The 19778-nt window shown below is 39.0% G+C and overlaps 1 protein-coding gene and 1 long non-coding RNA gene across 2 annotated transcripts in view; both read right to left on the bottom strand.

Moving 5' to 3' along the window:
* Positions 1 to 19778, bottom strand: part of LOC117086677 — a 142507-nt gene that overhangs the window by 9582 nt on the left and 113147 nt on the right. The window lies entirely within an intron of this gene.
* Positions 5334 to 6283, bottom strand: LOC117086674 (snRNA-activating protein complex subunit 5-like). The gene has a single exon (XM_033216132.1). The coding sequence runs from the start codon at positions 6132 to 6134 to the stop codon at positions 5946 to 5948; it is 189 nt and encodes a 62-aa protein (XP_033072023.1). The 5' UTR covers positions 6135 to 6283; the 3' UTR covers positions 5334 to 5945.

Genomic DNA, 19778 nt, shown 5'->3' on the forward strand with positions numbered 1-19778 from the left:
TAAGTCTTAGATACCAAGAACTTTACTAGGTTACCCAGAATGCCTTCCAGTGGTCACCTCTGACATTTTCTGACATGCTTCCCAGAACTTGAGGACAAGGGAACATCTGGCACCACACATAAAATTTATCATTACATAAATCAAAGATGCTGAGGGCACCCTCATGAAAGCAGTACGCTGCAAAGAAATTGAGTTTCAACGGTGATTGATCACAACTTGATTTGTGCTGTTAACTCTTCCGAGAAATTTCATAAACAAATAAGACAAAATCACATTTATATAACACTTGATCATGTATGGATCCCTTTTACATTCGTGGTTTCATCTGTCTTCTATAAGAATTCTGTGAGAGAGATAGCCATACCCATATTTTTTTTTAGATAAAAAACACTAGGCTTAGAAAGATGAAGGACTCTGACTAGGTCACACTGCTAGTAAGGGTAACACTAGTGGTTCTCAGGTGCTCTTTTCACCTACCTGATGTAACTCCCACTTTATGCCTCCTGTTACCCTCACAACCTCCTTTTCAGATAATTAGGGGAGACATTGTGATCGATATTATAATTAGGTAAATATTGTAATTAGGATGGAGCCTCAGATTGGATTGAATGGTTTCTTCAGGGATCCACTTCCGGGTTACAAAGAAAAAGAAGTGGTACCTGATTTGAGTTCTCTGCGAACAGTATGTTCATAGACCCCAGGAACTAAGAAATGAAGGCGACTTTAATGGCTGGGGAATGTGGAGAGGAAGAGTGCTGAATGACAGGGTCAAGACCGGGTGAAGGTAGAGCTATCCCCAGAGAAACATGTGGCCTTTGTTAAATCACTAGGGACAGGCACTAACTTTGAGGACATTTAGGGCAAAATACTGTGCGAGGTGCCCAAATTCCTCATATAATTTTCTTAAAAACTTGTTTCCCAAGCGTGGAAAGATTCACTAACTCTCCCAGATCTACATAAATGGGAAGGAGAACTGGCATGTTTGGTTCTCAAACCCTCCCTGGCCTCAGTGTCCTCATTGACTTTGTTGATTTCTAACAGTCTCTTCCATCTCTCAAATTGTGAGTTGACTTTAGTACTACTGATATGGTTTGGCTGTGTCCGCACCTAAATCTCATCTTGAATTGTAATCCCCATGATCCCCACGTGTCGTGGGAGGGACCTGGTGGGAGGTAATTGAATCATGGGTGCAGTTCCCCCATGCTGTTCTTGTGATTATGAGTGAGATCTCAGAGGTCTGATGGTTTTATAAGTGTCTAGCATTTCCCCTGCTGTCTCTCATTCTCTCTCGTCATCCCATGAAGAGGTGTCTTCCGCAATGATTTTAAGTTTCCTGAGCCCTCCCTAACCATGCAGAACTGTGAGTCAATTAAACCTCTTTTCTTTATAAATTACCTAGTCTTGGGTATTTCTTCACAGCAGCATAAGAACAGCCGAATACAACTACAGTTCACTAACAAATCAAACTCTCCCAGTTGACTTCATTCCCCTGTAATGTGATTCTTTGATAATTTGAAATTTAAACTAGTAAGTTGTGAGGTATCTTACAGATCATTATGGCTCAATAGTATTAGTTTCCTGCTATTGTTGACATTATAAAGGCTTTGGTTTCATTTGCTTTCTTTTTGGCTTTAGGTTTTTCTAATTGTTTCCTAATATCTGATTTATATATTCTTTATTTCACCAAATCATGCATTTTGAAAGACTACTCATATTTTGCCTATTGTTTTGCGATTCAAATAACATACTGTCAGGCATTCAGAATAACATCCCTTCTTTTTATAAAAACTGGCCAGTTTTTAGTTATCTTAGAAAGCACCTGAATATGGTCTCCAGTATGAAACATAAACACTTTTTGTTTTGTGCCAAACTTGGAAAATTTGCAGCCTCTAGTTCTTCAAATATTTTTTCTGCCCCATTCTCTCTTTCCTTTCATGTTGGGATCTTAATTAAATATATATTATGACTGTGGATATTGTTCCACTAAAGCCTGTTCACATTTCCAATCTTTTTGCATCTGTTCTTCAGACTGAATAATTTCTACTAGTCTGTTTCTGTTTATCTTTTTCTTACATTACCTCTAATCTGCTGTTAAGCCCACCAGTGAATTTATTACTTGAAATTTTATTTTATTTATTTTTGCCCTAGAATTTCCATTAATTTCTTTTTGATCCTTTATTTTCCCTATTAAGATTTTCTCTATGTTCCTATATGAGATTTCCTATGTATTCCTTCATTATGACTAAAACAGTCTTTATCTTATTGAGCATGGTTATAGTAACTGCTTTAAAATGCTTGTCTAGTAACTTTAATAGCCAAGTCATCACAGAGTTAGTCAACATTAATTTCTTTTCTCTAGAGCATGGGTCATGTTTGACTGTTTCTTTGTATGTATGGTGATCCTGCATTGCATCCTGGACATCATGAATGATATTTTGTAGACACCATGAATTTTGTTATGTTCCCCCAAATAGTGTTGATTTGCATGTTTGCTTATTTTAGCAGTTAGTTCACTTAACTAAGCTTATTCCCATTACAAGAAGTGAAATTCCTAAACCCTTCATTTTAAATGGCTTCTTCGAAGCCCATGAAAAATCTGATATTAATCAGCCACTTCTTCTGAACTTATTACCTGAAAAAATATCATTCCACCTAAAGCAAATCAAATAGAGAGACTCGAGTAGATGTTTACAGAGATCTTAAGTTTATAGAGACTTCTCCTTCAAATAATAAAAATAATAACAATAAAATTCTCTCATACCTCTTCTGCTTTCCAGAAATAAGGGAGTTAATCAATTTGTTAGATTATGAAAGCATATGCGTCTACAATTTTATCAGTAGATATTTAAACTCTATAAACCAGATCATCATTTAGGAGATTTCATATGACACTGTACTTAAATGACTTATACTTCTTGGCTGAACCAAATTTGATCTCCAAGAAAAGTCTTAGATTAATGAAACTACATTATTTATTATTACACAAATCATAGAAAACAAAAGAGTAGCTTTTAATAAAATTGGTCTATGTAACACAGGGTGAAGCACTGTAGGGAGTAGATCCAGCAGACAAAAAAAGAAATCTACATTCTGGTTTGGCTGCACAACAACTCAGACATGGCTAACTCCAGCTTGAGTTCCAGACAGTTGCACTGGTGCTCTGCTGGGAGATTTCAGGACAAAGTTATTTTGCAAGAGAGGGATCATCTTGAGATAGGACTCTGAAGTTTTTATTATTCATAGTACTTAAAGGTCTGGGATAACATATTTTAAGAACCCAAAGCAAGATGCTCAAGACATATCAATTCTTATAGTTGGTCTCAAAAATAGATACATATAATTAGATGTTAGGACCCCGTTTTCTCCTGTTGCAGGGTTTCAATAAGCAATAATATGCCACTGGACAACAGCTGCTCACAAGTCAGTTTATAAGCGCTTTTTTGGGTTAGTAAATAGTCTTCAATAATTGTGATTGACCAATACTTAATTTTGCTGGAAATTGTTTTGCTTCTTTCTAGAGAAGTTTCTATTCATCAATGCAAGGAAGAATGCAGAATCTCCACAGAAAGGAATTTAACCTCTAGGAATCACTACTCTAGAAAATGATAAAAATAAAACCACTGAATTTGTCAATAGTCAAAGATTACTTAAAATGTTTTCATCCACTTATTACTGAAGTTTATGTAAAAGATGCACAATATTCAGAACTAAAGAAAACTTTACAGATCACATAATCAAACCCCTTTTATTTCCAGGCTTGGACACTAAGGCCTAAAGCAGAGGTTTGCTTCTGCCTCTAACTATGTGCCAGCTACTCCACCATGTCCTTAAATTTACTTCATAAGGCTATTTTTTTCTCTGAGATAGATACGGAAAAGAGAAAGTGCAGGGACATAGAGAATGCATATTTCTCACTTTAATAGATATTGCCAAAATGCCTATGAAGATAGTCACATTGGTTTACGCACCAACAAGCGTGTATGAGAATACTGGTATCCCCACAGTTTCATCAGAACATACTATCAGACAAAATTGATTTTAAATCATATCCATTTTTGTAAAAATCATATCTCATTGCTTTAATTTCCCTTAGCACTAGTGAAGCTAAGCAAATGTTAATGTGTTTAATTAGATAACTGCATTTCTTTTTTCTTTTGTTTTTGAGATGGAATTTCACTCTTCCCGCCCAAGCTGGAGTGCAATGGCCCGATCTCAGCTCACGGCAACCGCCACCTCCCGGGTTCAAGTGATTCTCCTGCCTCAGTTTCCTGAGTAGCTGGGATTACAGGTGACCACCACCATACCCGGCTAATTTTTGTATTTTTCTGTGGAGACAGGGTTTCACCATGTTGGCCAGGCTGGTCTCGAACTCCTGGCCTCAGGTGATCTGCCCGCCTCGGCCTACCAAAGTGCTGGGATTACAGGAGTGAGCCATTGCTTCTGACTAATACCTGTATTTCTTCTGTGAATTTCTTATTCTTTGTCCATGCATTATTGGTCATTTGTTTTTACTAATTAACTAGTGTTACTCTTTACATATTGCAGTTATTAATTCCTTAACTGTTACATATGCTGCAATGTTTTTGTCTGTTTTCTCTAAGAGTAGCTCAACATAACTTTAATGAAATGCTGATTAACAAAAAAGGGTATCCATGTTTCTCTGGGAACCGTTACATAAATTCTGCTTGAGAGGGTTATTTGTATTTTGTTTGGCTTTCACTGTGGCTTGGGCAGGGAAAATTAATTTTGTAATATTAAGCAACTACTTATTTCACTATATAGTCAGTGGAAAAGGGACAGTATGCAGAAATGACTCTCTACTTCATATCCAAAGTATCAACAACTCTTATTCTGTAGCTGTCATGTCTGATATAAAAATCCAGTCTTCCAAGCAGGCACACTTCTTCTCTAAGGGCCAGAAATTAATTTCAGACTCTCCTGTTGTATCTTTTCATCACAGGAGGAACTGCTTCCTTTTTTTTTTTTTTTTTTTTTTTTTGAGATGGAGTCTCACTCTGTTGCCTAGGTTGGAGTAGTGCACTGGCAGAATCTCAGCTCACTGCAACCTCCACCTCCCAGGCTCAAGTGATTCTCCTGCCTCAGCCTCCTGAGTAGCTGGGATTGCAGACACATGCCTCCATGCCCAGCTAATTTTTGTATTTTTAGTAGAGACAGGGTTTCACCATGTTGGCCAGGTTGGTCTCAAGCTCCTGACCTCAAGTAATCCACCCACCTCAGCCTCCCAAAGTGCTGGGATTACAGGTGTGAACCACCGTGCCCGGCCAGAACTGCTTCTTTTCTCTTTTGCTATTAGAAACCAGCAAACTCCATGATGGCTATTTATCTATAATTTATTTCTAAGAACATTCTACCAGTGACATCTCAAGCAAGATGTGATAACAGCTACACAAAGCAGTCTACAGCATGCAGTGTGTCTCAATGCCTCTGAGAAGTAGCAACAGCTTTTGTTCTTAGATGGCCCTCAGTCCTTCCCCATGTCGTCTTTCTGACCTAGACTATGGCCTAACTGCTCACAAGGATTCAATGGCATGCAAACAGCTGTTAGTTGGTTTTCTTAAAATAGGTATTGTTGATTGGAAAGACTGGCTCATATTTAAACTCTACCCTTTTTGCAAATGCCAGATTTTCTCAATAGTATCCCAGGAGAGATTTTGTTTTGAACAGTTACTGAATTTGACCAGACTACAGGCATAGCACCACCCATATTGCTCAATGCTAAGACACAGCATCTTTGATTTTCTGTATGTCATAACGTTCTGAAGACTGAGTTATTGATGGTGCAATTGTGCAACTACACATCCTCCTAGTTCTTGCTCTCCATTCAAGCAGGCCCTAGGGCTCATGGCAAGATGATTTCCTTGGAGAGAAAGAGCCTGAGACTTAGAAATTTAATTTGTGTAAGGAACCCTGGCTTTTTCCCTCCTTTAGGAATCTGATTCTTCTTTCTCTTCCTCTTCTTCTTCCGTCACAGGACTCTTTGTGCTCCACTCCAGTATAGTTTGGTTGACTGATGCTTCATTGTCTATATGCACCGACATGACAAGTGACTGTTCAGGCGCAGTTGGAGATGTTGGAGAAGACAGCACCTCATCCCCTCTCCTAGAACTAATCATTGATTGGACGGCCAATGTTTCAACCTTGATGTGATTCACCAGGTCGTGCAAGGGTTGCCTTCAACGGGAGCAGTGTCTCCTCCTCCTTGTGCAGTTCCTGACCCAGCTCAGCATGTTTCCTGGTGACACTGCTGCCCGCCACATGGCCCACTGCTGCAAATATTTTTATATAATTAGATTTGTTCATTTAATTTTTAATGTCTTTTTAATAGAGAAAACAATAACTTTATGAGCTCAAAATCTGCAAATCCCTTGTTTTTTCTAAAAGGCTTTCCTCAATTACAAAAATTCCCCTTACGTTTTATTCTAATATTTTATAAATTTTGTTTAGCTTATCGATTTTGCATCTGAAATTTATGTTACAATAAAATAAAGATAAAATTTAATATTTTCCCTCAGATGTATTGCCAAGTGTCCCAACATAGTTTGTTGAATATTTCTTTTTTCTCTGCTGATTTGAAATGCCAATTTTCTCATACACCAGATTTCCATACAGATACATGTCTGTGGCTCTGTCCAATATGCTTTTCCACTGATCTATTGGCATATTCCCATGCCACCATCTATGTTCAATTACTGTAGAATGAATATGTATATATAGATATATGTATATCTATCTATATCAGAGCAGTTCTCTCTCATTGTTCTTATCTTTTAAAATTATTATAGTTATCCTTGCCCATTTACTGTTCAGCACATTTTGCTTCCAGTAATTGATTGTAAGAAATGAATGTAATAATTTTTTTAAATGGCTCTGATGTTGAAAAGACTGTAAAAAATGAAGTACACATTGGCTAACTCAGTATACCTTTTGAAAGATATTGTTTAAGATTCCATATTGATCTTGCAAGATCATTCCAGGGAAATAAGTGTGTTATTGTAGTGGATACATCCACCACAATCTCACCATTTGAGGATGTATCTCATCATTTTGAGATCTATCCTCAAAATGGCTCCAAATCCACCTTATTCTAACACAAAGTGGACTTTGCAATCACAGTTCTTGTCCACTTATTGTGACACATGGATTGTATCACCCTATTGTTTCTGAGGCAAACTTTGCACTTGCTTCCATTAGGTTTATGAAATTTGCGAATTGGGCATTTTCACTGAACTTTTAATCTTTCATCATCTTCAAAGTATCGAATAAGCAGAAAATTCTGCAGACTGTGAAAGGCTATGTACCTTAATGCTAGAGGAAGTCTGTTAAACAAACCTGCTGCGTGGATCTCATTATTTTATCTCAAGCTTTACCACAAGAGTTACTTCTGCTGAATTAGAAATAGGGTGATAATTCTTATTTGCTTCTATTTCAATTACAACTGAGATAAAGACTTTAAAAACAAAATTACCTTCTGGGCACTGCTTCTTGCATGGACTCTGCCCATTTTAGTCACAAGAGTGAATTTTTTTTTTTTTTTTTTAGGAGTCAGGAGCTGGATTAATATGAATTCTTTCACCCTCAAAAGACCTCACACCTCATGGCCTTAAATGGTTCAACCTGAAAGAGACAGAGTTTAAAATATAATAATGCATTACTCGGCATGATATTAGTCCTCAAGTATTTCCACAACCACTTGTAATTCAGGGAAACCCCATCAAGAACCTCGTTGGTGGTTAAAAGACACCGTAAGGTAAAGAAGTGGATACAGTCTATATTCGTAATTTGATTCTTCTGGGTTACTGGAGCTTCCTCTCATCATTGCTTCTCTTCTGTTTCTATGCATTTCTATTGCCTTCACTGAATATACCATTAGCTTCGAGTTGATTTTGTATAAAGAAAGAGCTTCTTAGCAAAGGTCTTTTGGCCCCTTGCTTGTTTTATTACTGTCAACACAGAGTTAGAAAAGGACTATTTAATAAAGTTGTCAAGGTCTTGAAATGAGCAATCAGCCAGTTCATCAAAATGATGGAAGATAGAGCAAATTATCTTTGCATGATCCTGTCCTTATTATCTGTTGGTCATCCAACAAAGAACAGCTGTACAGACAATCCCCTAATAACAGTAGCTTTACAACAATAAAAATAGAAAAATAGTAACTATATAGTGAAGAAACCTGGCAGACACCTCCTTCACCAAGTGGTCAAAGTCCAGTAATGGGACAAATCAAACCCTCTGCCTCCAAATATAATGGACTAGGGAGAATGCAACACCTCTTTTATGCTATTGCTGTCCCAACCTGATTCTCACTGTGAGGAAACATCAAACAAACCCAAATGAGAGGACATTCTACAAAATATCTAGCCTATCCTCCAAAAACGTCAAGTTATAAAAATCAAGCAAAGACTGAGAAACAACTGTTTCAGGCTTAAGGGGACTAAAAAGACAGATGACTTAATACCTCTTTCAGGATTTTCTCTGGTCCTAAAATATATTACTGGGATAACTGGCAAAATCCAGATAAGATCTATGGATTAGATAATAGAATTGTAGCAACATTCATTTTCTGAGTTTACTGTTTGTACTATGATTATATATTTTGGAAAAAAAAAAATCCTTGTTTTACCAGTTCAGTCCCCTGATCCCTCCTAGCTACAAGGGAAAAATAGGAAAATCAATCTATATACCAAGCCTAGTGAGCTGGTTAAAAATCAGAGTTCTGTTACCCATGATAAAGGAAAGAATTGATACTAGAATGAAACCAGTGGTCTTAGACATGAAGTATGTGTTCTTGAGAATTGCAGTTGTACAAAGACAAAGTCACAGGAGAGGAAGACCTATTTTAAGGCTCTCAAGGGCAATCTCATGGATGAGAATGAAATTATACATATGCAGTCTCATCTGGACTAGAATGAAAACATCAAGAACTGAGTGCCTTCACTCATACATTATCTCAGGGCCTAGACCACCTCCTGCACCTCTACTTTCTTTTGTCTCACACCCACCAGTTTCTTCTCCCTACCTGCTTTGCTGACATATGAATCCAAATAGTGTTCCCAGTTTTCAAGTCTAAATGGCATGGCAGGTCCAGCCTTCACTATCAACTGCTGGTACTCATTTTATCTCAGTTTCTATTGAATTGATTCCACCCATACTTTCATAAAAGGATTTCAGTGACCACAACATGTCTAGAAGTGCTTCAGAACAGTTGTCCATCCGGGTCTAATCCTATGTGGCTTTAAGGAGGCAATGTCACATGGTTATGATTTGAGATTAGAGGGTTATGATTACAGATTCTCCCGGAAGAATAAATGGTCAGGATGAGAAATGATTGTGATAGTTGGTGGATATTTCAGAATACTTTTCATTTGAAAAAAAAAAAGCCAAAATTAAGATGAAGTGATGATTCACTCCCAGAAGTAAAAAACTGCTAGGATTGATCTGAAGAACAGCAAATCAAGTAGGTAAAGTGGAAATGTACAGTAAACATGATGAAGAAAATTACCCCCAGTAAAAAATCCATCGATGAAATTTTTTCAAAGACCTTTCCTCAAGAGCATAGAAATAGATGGGACATGGGAGGGACAAACAGCTAGCAAATCAAAGCAATCTGCAGTGAAATTAAAAGAGAACTAAAGCCTGTGACACTATCCGTCTCCCTAGTAAGCTTTCTGCCTTTACTTGAATCTTTTCCTGAACTTAGGTCTTGGTAAATCTGGCAGCTGTCACAAAATACCATCTGTCCTAAGAAAATGGGTGCAGAGGTGGCTGTGACCCAGAGGATTTTCCCGAATGCTGTCGGCATGTATTTTTGGCCTGATCAAGTCCCTGACAAGAAAGTGAAAACCCTACAAAGAAAATCTCTGAAGCTGCACTCGAAAGAGGAATGGCTGCACAGTCCCGTTATAAGATTGGGGCAGTGGCTGTCCACTGTGAACAAAGGGGAAGCTGGCCGGGTGCAGTGGCTCACGTTGGAAATCACAGCCCTTTGGGAGGCCAAGGCGGGCGGATCACGAGGTCAGGAGTTCGAGACCAGCCTGGCCAGTATAGTGAAACCCCGTCTCTACTAAAAATACAAAAAAGTTAGCTGGGCATGGTGGTGGGTGCCTGTAATCCCAGCTACTTGGAAGGCTGAGGCAGGAGAATCGCTTGAACCTGGGAGGTGGAGGTTGTAGTGAGCCGAGATCGCGCCACCGCACTCCAGGCAGAAAAAAACAAAAAAAACAAAAAAAAAAAAAAAAAGAACCAAAACCCAAAAACAACACAAAAACGGGAAAGATGAGGAGGAGTACAACTTAGGACAGCTCGTGCTTAACTCCAGGGGAGGCAGGGGAAAAGAGAGAGAGGCATGGAAGTTCTATAAAGCAGGCATGGAGTTTGCCATCTGAGAATCCATCCTTATCTGGTTAAATGTACGGATTAGTCAGAATTGCCTGTACCTTTTAGTCTACCAACTGAGAGCACACTTCTAACCTGAGAAATTTAAATGCTGGAATTACTCAGTCTTTGTGAACTGGGTATACTGAAAGTTGTCCTCATCAGTTCTGTTTAAGTTATCCAAGCATTTGAGAGGAAACCGTTTTAACCTGTCTGCCATCATTGATAATAGGAGGTTTTCTTCAACTTGCAAAGAAAGCCATTCACCTACCTTTAAGATAACTTCCTGCTACTGGTTCTTTCAATGGGTAGGGAAATGTTTGACCCGTTCCCAGGTTTTGCAGGAGTCAAAGCATTGCAACTGCTCGTTTATCTCCCAGCAAAACTGTGACTGTGGATCCTGTTTGCTCTGAGAGAATACTGAATACTTTTTATTTTTATTTTTTATTTTTGCAGGGGGATTGGGATGCTTTTTTTGTTACCCAGGCTGGAGTGCAGTGGCATGGTCATGGCTCACTGCAGCCTCCATCACCTGGGCTCAAGCAATCTTCCCTCCTTAACCTCCCAAGTAGCTGGGGAGCCAGGACTACTGGCACACACCTGCCCTACCTAAGCTTTTTACTTTGGGGAGATGAGGGTCTCACTTTGGTACCCAGGCTGGCCTCTAATTCCTGGCCTCAAGAAATCTTCCTGCTTCAGCCTCTGAGTCACTGGGATTACAGGCGTGAGCCACCACACCAGGCTTTGAAAGCTTTTTAAACTAAACCCTTGGCCATTGTGCTGAGCAGGTATTAGGAAAATGGCAGACATGCTGATGAATACTCTAAAGCCTACTTATCCGTGCAGTAGGGGGCTCCCCAAAACTGATGGGGAAATGCAGCAATAGCCTCCTGATTCCACTAGATGTTTAAGAGGAATGTGGGAGATGCCTCTACAAACTAAAACCTCAGCTAGGCGAAGGTCACATGCATATGGATGAGAAATGCACAGAAATAACCTGCAGAGGCTGGGCACGGTGGCTCACACTTCCAATCCCAGCACTTTGGGAGGCAGAGGTGGATGGATTACTTGAGATCAGGAGTTCAAGAACATTCTGGCCAATGTGGTGAAACCCTGTCTGTACCAAGAACTACAAAAAATACTAGCCAGGCATGGTGGCAGGTGCCTGTAGTCCCAGCTACTCAGGAGGCTGAGGTGGGAGAATTGCTTGAACCCAGGGGGCAGAGGTTGCAGTGAGCCAAGACTGCAGCACTGTACTCCACCCTGGGTGAGAGAGAGAGACCCTGTCTCAAAAAACAAAAACAAAGAAATAACCTGCAAAGGAAACACATGCACACCAGACACACTACACATACCCACCACACATACACATCACACCATGCACACAACACACACTACACACACAAACCACACGTATGCATCACGCCACTCATACCACCATACCACACACACCACACATACACACCACAGGTACATGTCACACCACATACCACACATACACACTACATGCACATGTCACACCATGCATATCACATACATATCCACCAAACACAACCACACCACACACACCACACATTTCCTGCACACACATACCATGCACACCTGTAAGGTAAAGAAGAGGATACAGTCCATTTTAGTAATTTGGTTCATCTGGGTTACTGGCGCTTCCTGTCATCATTGCTTCTCTTCTGTTTCTGTGCATTTCTATTGCCTTCACCGAATGTACCATTATGACACACACACACACGCGCACACACCGTGCACAGTAACCCCAGGCAGCAGCGGCAGTCCATGACTACTTTCTCACATAAGTGACCCCGTGACTTCATTTCTGCACAGGTGTCTGAGCAGCAAGTGGAGTCTCTTCCTGTCAGTGACAGAAGGACCTACAGGCTGGAGACTGTGGGAGTCTCCAGAATTTTCAGCATCGAAGGGGTTGCCTGCGGCCCCTGATGTGAGCAGATCCCTGGCAGAAGCTGTGGAACCTGCTCATTTGCTGGGAAAGGAGAGGAGTGCCAGCACGCAGTCTGTGTTCACTCTGAGTGGGGCGTCCTGAGACCTATCAGGGTGCACCAGCCTGTGAGGGAGGCACAGTGCCCTGTTGGTGCAAATGCCAAGTCCTTCGAAAGTGTGGGGCGTTCAGGCCTCACCTTCAGGCACGGTTTGCCCCTCAGGGGATTTTTCCTTATCTCTCACTCTGTCCTCCAGGTGCTGAGAAGGACTTCCTTGAAGGTGCTCACTGAGCCAAAAATGCCTGAGGAATGCAGGACTGCCTTGTTACACTGGGTTCTGGGCTTCATTAAAAGAATATATATATATGTATACATGTATATACTATGATGAAAATGTCAGACATAATATAAGATGTAATGTATGGTATGTTCAATATATCTTAGGTGTACTACATATATTTATAATATAATAATAAATATTTATAATATATTTTATATATATCACACAGATATAGGTATGTGCATATATGCACATGTATCTTTTATTTAATTAACACTTATGTAACAATTTCTATGTACACTGTCCCAAGCCCTTTATAAATGATAACTCATTTAACTTAACCTTCAAAACAACCCAATGCTACAGCTGCTTCCCCCCACTGCCACTCCCACTTTACAGATGGGGAAACCGTGCCTGGGCAGGTTGGGTAACATGCTCCAGGGTGCACAACTAGCATGTAATGAAGCAGGGTTCAGACTGCCCCTCTGGATCCTGATCTTGTAGTCATGTTCTATTCCAGCACCCTGTCCATGCTCACTGTCACCTGAGAGGGGACCTGCGAGGGAGAATTTAGTAAGGCTTAGTTGGGCAGTTTGGTAGTACATAAAAATTTTCCCTGGGCATTTTTCCAGGCCACAAACTCTCTAAAATGATTTGAGGGATGTGCATCTACACCTCTGACCAGTCACATTCAGCTTTGCAAGGCCTCAGACTTTGGATGAGGAGAGTTGTGGAGAACGAATTTGTCAACACTGCAAAGAAATGTTAACTGTGGTGTAATTTCATATTAAACGGTGTGAAAAGTCAGAAGAAATCTTCTTTCACAAGATATTATTTAAGCTATGTATTTATTTACTAGAGATGAAAATAGAAATAATCTAAATCCAGATTTTTTAAAAAACATGCTACCAGATAATACAAAGAACAAATGTGTATGTGTGTGTCTGTCTGTCTGTCTAACTTATGGGTATAAATGTCTCATTATTTACCTGTTATAAAATTCTAGACATCACCTCATTAAGCCTATTTATCAACTAGTTATTACTGACCATCACTGACCTTTTGGGCTATTTTTATCTGCTTTTATTTATTTTGTTCTTTTTTAGGGAGTTTTACTCATGTGTTAACTTCTCCATTGACACTGCTTCTTACTTAACATTATTTGAATGTAGATTGCAGTCAGAGATATTCAGTGATTCAAGGGTTTGACTATTTTCTCATAGCAATAGCATTTGCTTGTGGAGTATCTTAAGGACACTTTGAGACGAGTGAGAATGAAATTTTGAAACTGAAGATGGGTTGAGAGCTGGTGCCCTCATCACCCTCCTTCTCTGAATGAGCCTTATGGAGCAAAAATGCCACCATGGAAATGAGGTGACACACAGCCCTGGGAAGGCTTTTACAGTTTATAAACTCTTTCCTCCACAGTGTCTCCTGGCATATTTCAAAAAGAGTCATTGTTCTGATGATATTTGACAATGCCCATGATCTCCCAGAAAGATGTAAAGAGAAATGACACTGGTGTCCAGAGTAGCCCAGAGGTAAGCAGAGCCCATACCCCCATGGGGCTGCCCAAGTTAGCGAATATAAATTCAGGAAGTTAAAGTCAAATTTCAGAGTCGAGAGTGCTCACCATTGTACTACAGACCCCAATGCTTTACATTTCAGATAAGCAATAAATAATTGTCAAGTTATTGACAATTGTCAATACATATGTATATATGTCAAGACATATGTATGTCCCACATATACCGTGGAACATATTTATACTAAAACAATCACTCAAATTTAAGTGAGCTTCTGGTATTTTATCTGGCAACCCTAGCAAGAAGGCAGGGACAGCAGAGGTACATGGAGGCCACTTTGCTCTACTGACAGATGAGTACAATATTCTTTGCATCTGTGTTTCCCTGATGAGTATTATAAACTAATGTTTTTGTGCACTCAGATATGAGTATAATTTAGGGAGTCTCTGCACAGCCATGAGTGAGAAGGTAGTGTTAATAAAGAAGAAGGAAGTGTTAGTGAAAAATTGGAGAGACTGGAAAAGAAGTGCTGATTTCAAAGCGTGCCTTGAACACTAAACATTTGCCCTCAGACAAGTCAGTAGACTTGTAGGGAAAGGAGAAAGGAAGTAAGACTTTTTCAAGTGGTTTAGTTTTGCCCATAAATTGTGATGATATCTACCTATTGATGATGGCTTTTGAGAGACTTAAATAATACCACCAACCACAAAAGTGCCTTATAGAGTACAAAATATTACACAAATTGTCAGGATCACATTTCCCAACTATACCTGGTTTAGAAGGCAGAATGGGAGGAAAAGGAGCAGGAATCTCTTCCTCCTCCTCTTCTTCTGTATCTATCTGCTTGATCCTAAGCTGATGGTCTTTCATGTATTAAGGAATGTCCTATCACTATGACCACCTCAGCTATTGCTAATTAATTCAACTCAAGCTACTGCTAAATGAATGACAGCCAATTTCGATATCTTGCTAACTTCCTTTTTAGTTTAGAGCAGCCAGGCTATTTTGCAGCCAACCAAATACACATCAAAGAATGTTAAATCTTTCTATGCCACAGATATAATACAGATTTCTTTACAAAACAAAGATGGAGTGTCAACATTCCCTGAGGCAAAAGGCTGAAATATATAAATTGCCATCCAATATAAAGCACTGTTTTAACAGTGAAAATCCTTGGGGTAAGAAGACCTGGGTTTAAGGGCAAACTCTGCCAGGTACTGTGTGGTCTGGGCTAATCCTTTAACCTCACTAAACTTTAATTTTGTTATTTTTTGAAAAATAACCTTATCTTTCATATAAGCTGTTGTGAGGATTAAATGTGGTTTATATACATATGTAGCCCTTTGTGAAATACAATATACAATAAAATGTAACCTGTTATTCTCATCAAGCTGTGTTGTGTTTGTATTATTACAACTGAAACAGGAGTCCAGATCTTCTACATCCCTAGTGTTATTTCCATCAGCTAATTCCTACCCTGAGTTTTTGGACTTATATGCTTCTCTGAAGTAAAATTGCCCCAACTTTCTTTCAACTAAAATTTGAAGTATTCAGGAGGCTTACGTTCAATTTAGTTTAGCAGCAGTTTGGAAGGATGTCGAGTATTTAAAGTGTGTCCTGTTTTTCTGAGGTTCGAGGTCCTCAAGACGATTTCGGCGTGTGCAGATATACCTTCTGACAGTTCAAAATCAGCTTTGTAAAACTCTTCATATTTCATACACAGACAAATGCCTCAACAGTGCCAACAAATGAGAATTACAGTACAATCCAGACAAAGGGTGTAACAAATCCAAGGAAATCTGCTTTGGCAAGAACCACTTGGTGAATGCAATAAAGCAAGCTCTGAGCTGCAAATGTCACTGCTGAGCAGGTGGGTGTCTGCCTTGCCTTGAGCCACTGAGCAACTAGGAGCCTGACTAATATTTATTATTCATAAGAAATGGAGCCAGTGCATTTCAGATATTTACAGAGTGTTGCGGACATTAATGAGGGTGGAGAAGCGATCTGTTCCCTGGTGGACCCCTACTGCATTTATTCGAATGTGTGATTATTAGACTGCACAAGTCTCTCTGGGGCTCAGTGCCCAGAGTGCATTACACCCTGGAGAATGTGAAAATACTTTAATTAACAACAGGAGTGGGCAGACCTGCTGAGTGCCTTCTGTTACCATCCTTGGGACGTGGAAAGTCAAGACTCATTCGTCACCCCCACCATTTTTCATTATTGACATAAAGAAAACACTAAGCAACAATTTCATTTAAAATCGATTGGAAAGGCTGCTAAATATAAGATATTTCACTCCTTTCCTTCCTCTGGCTGAAATTTATTAGTAACCAACATTACAAGAACACATGCACACATCAGCACGCTCACACACACATGAGAAATGAACTTGAGATTTCTCTATATTCCACATGCTCTGCAAATAGTACAGCACTCTGGAGTGTATAGATGAAGAACATGCCAAATTGACTCGGAATAGGCATCCATTTGAACATGCAAATTTGCATTAGTCAATTACTCAGTCTGATAAATGCTTTGGTTCATTAGTTTAAATAAAATACTGGGAAATTCCTAACACTCTGACTAAGAAATGATGTGTTTTTTTGTTTGTTTGTTTGTTTAAATGTTGTATCAGTGATTTCTGCCTGAACTGGTTGTATTTAAGACCATGTAGTACCCAACCACAATTTGGGGAGAAGGGGTCTGCCAGGGACACTGTGCAAGGATCAACTCTCAGTTTTTAACCCTCTGTCCAGAACTGATGTGTTGCTGTGTGAGAACTGAACGTGAGGAGAGTGGCTGTGCACACGCACGCAAGCCAACCCTGGGTGTTGTCCCACAGCTGGTCTGCAGGCTGGCTTCTTGTAAAATAGAGCCACATCATGACATGGACTGGTTTGGCCAGAATTCAGAATTTACTTACCAAAGACCTAATTCTCGCATCACTCTACCAATTCTTAATTATTTATCGAGCATCCACTAGTGTCCCAGCTTGACATAGGCCCCCAAAACAGTGGGCAACCCAGACAAGAAGAGACCAGTATCTGAGACACATTTGGAGAAAATTAAATGCTGATATGCGACGTTGAGACTTTAACCTCTTTGAAAGCACACTATTTTTCCAGAAGTATTGGGGAACTTTTATTTTTGGCTTTTTTGATGTACTAAATGACAGTGGAATAGATGGGGAGGCAAGGAGCTATTTTTTTAAAAAATAAACTCTTCATTTCAGAACAGTTTTAGATTTATAGGAAAATTGTGAAGGCAGAACAGAGAGTTCCCATATGCCCACATACCCAGTTTCCCTATTATTAACATCTTACATTGGTCCAGTACTTCTGTTATAATTAACAAACCAATAGTAGTCCATTAGTATTAACTGAAGTCATACTTTATTCAGATTTCCTAAGGTTTTGCCTAATGTCCTTTTTGGGTCCCACAACCCCATCCAGGCTACCACATTTCGTTTAGTCACTGAATCTCCTCAGGCTCCTCTGGGGAGAGTTTCTCGGACTTTCTTAGTTTTGATGACCCTGACAGTTTTGAGAAGCACTGGTCAGATATTGTGTAGAAAGCCCCTAAGTTGGGATTTGTCTAAAGTTTTCCTCATGAGTAGATGGGGGCTATGGTTTTGGAGGGAGAAAGACCACAGAGTTGAAGTGCCCTTTTCCTCATGTGAGATCAAGAATGTGTACTATCAACATGACTAATTGCAGGTGCCATACTTTTCTCCCCAAGAAGACTATTGTCTAAAAGTATTTGAGATCTTCCCTGCCAAAGCAGACATGTAAGGAATCAGTCATATACCCAAAGTAGACATATAAGGAATCAGTCATACACCAAGTCAAATACCTGATCCACTTCTTGGACTATGACCAGATTCTCAGTTTACTCATGTGGCTTATGGAACCTAACGTTTGTCATGCAGCACTTGCTTTCCCTAGTAAGCATCAGTTAGATATTTAAACATTAGATTAGATATTTAAACTAACATTAACATTAACATTAGATATTCAAAATGTACAGAGGCTATGAGCCATCTTGAAGAGGATATAGTTTCTACCTCATTCTAGAAAATCAAGTGTATCTTGACTTACTTGTGAGAGGCCTCAGCAACTGAGTATTTCAAGAAGGAGCCAAACCTTTATATTTACTGGCTTGGTGATTTTACATTTTAATTGTTCCTGTCACAGTTGAGTAGCTATAGGTACAATTTTTTCATGAAATAACTTGTGGGATTGGGAACAGGAGTGTTTGCTGAGCATCTACTATGTATAGACATTTTACATAGTGAACCTCATTTAATGACCACAGTAACCCTACATTCAGGTCAGGTATAATTGCATGCACTTCACAGAAAAGGAAGTGGATGCTCCGGTAAACCAGGGCACATGGTGATGAATGATGAACTAGAATGTCTAAATGACCCACGTTCTTTCTACAATACACTCTACTCCTACACTCTACTCCTGCTGGAGTTGATAATGCTGTGTTCTAAGGGGATACAGATGGGTCTCTCTCTCATAGCTGAAGTGTCACCATGAGTAATGCAAGACTTTTCATCTCCAAGAATTTCCAGACTTCAAGAATCTTCTGGAAAAATAAAAGGCTTTATCTTTATAGACATTAAACCTTGTAGGTTTAGTTAAAAAGTTCTGTATAGTTCTTCATTTTTCCTATATTCAGGCAATGTTTCTCACTCTTTTTTGATAATGATATTTAAACAAATGTCTGTAATAAAATTGCTCATAAAATTTATAGAACTTGCCAGAGAATCAAAGTGAGGACAACTTTAATAATAGTGTACAATAGAAAAATAAGTCGCTGTAATCAATATGTAATTAGTATGAGAATGGACACAACATATGTACTAAAATAGGGGGTTTTCTTCCTGTAATACACAAGGAGCTTGTATAACTTAATGAGAAAAAGAACAGTCCAACACAACCATGAACACAGCTCATGAATAGGCAGTTTCAAATGAGGAAATAAAAATGGCTAGTAAATATATGAAAAGATATTCAGACTCTTTACTAATCAAATAAATGCAAATCAAAACAGCAATAAGGTTTTTGACACGTCAAATTGGCAAAAATTGAAACTGCCGATTCTCAGAATTGGCAAGAATTTTGAAACAAATAATTTTTTAGCAATACCAATCATAGCTTAAGTGTACATTTCCTTTGAACCAGAAATTCCCCTTCTAGGAACTTATTCTATAGAAATATTTGTCAAAGTACACAAAGACATGTTTCCCTGGGTGTTCATTGTATCATGGTTTATGAATTACAAACTAGGAAACAATCCAGCTGTCAATTAGTGGAGGTTTATTAAAATAAATTATAGCACATACATACAACGGAAAGCTATGCAAATCATTAAAAAAAGATATAAAGGAGAGCCACATTACGTTTTTGAGTGAAAGAGTCAGGTGGCTAGAGTTTATAATTTTTATCCAATGCATGTCACTATATGTGACTTTGCCTACACTTTCCCATACCTATCTTAATGCAGCAATGATGGGACTTTACAAGAAAGAGAATCCTAAAAGAGGCATAATCTTATTTTTTGCATGCCACTGATAATGCATCTGCAAACAGACCAGCAATTTAGAAAAATATTTGT

Source organism: Trachypithecus francoisi, unplaced genomic scaffold (genome assembly GCF_009764315.1).
Source record: "Trachypithecus francoisi isolate TF-2019V2 unplaced genomic scaffold, Tfra_2.0 Lachesis_group10, whole genome shotgun sequence".
NCBI classification, from domain to species: domain Eukaryota; kingdom Metazoa; phylum Chordata; class Mammalia; order Primates; family Cercopithecidae; genus Trachypithecus; species Trachypithecus francoisi.

Excerpts from the sequence above, each read along its gene's own strand:
- LOC117086674 (XM_033216132.1), bottom strand. The coding sequence starts at position 6,134 with ATGATTAGTTCTAGGAGAGGGGATGAGGTGCTGTCTTCTCCAACATCT.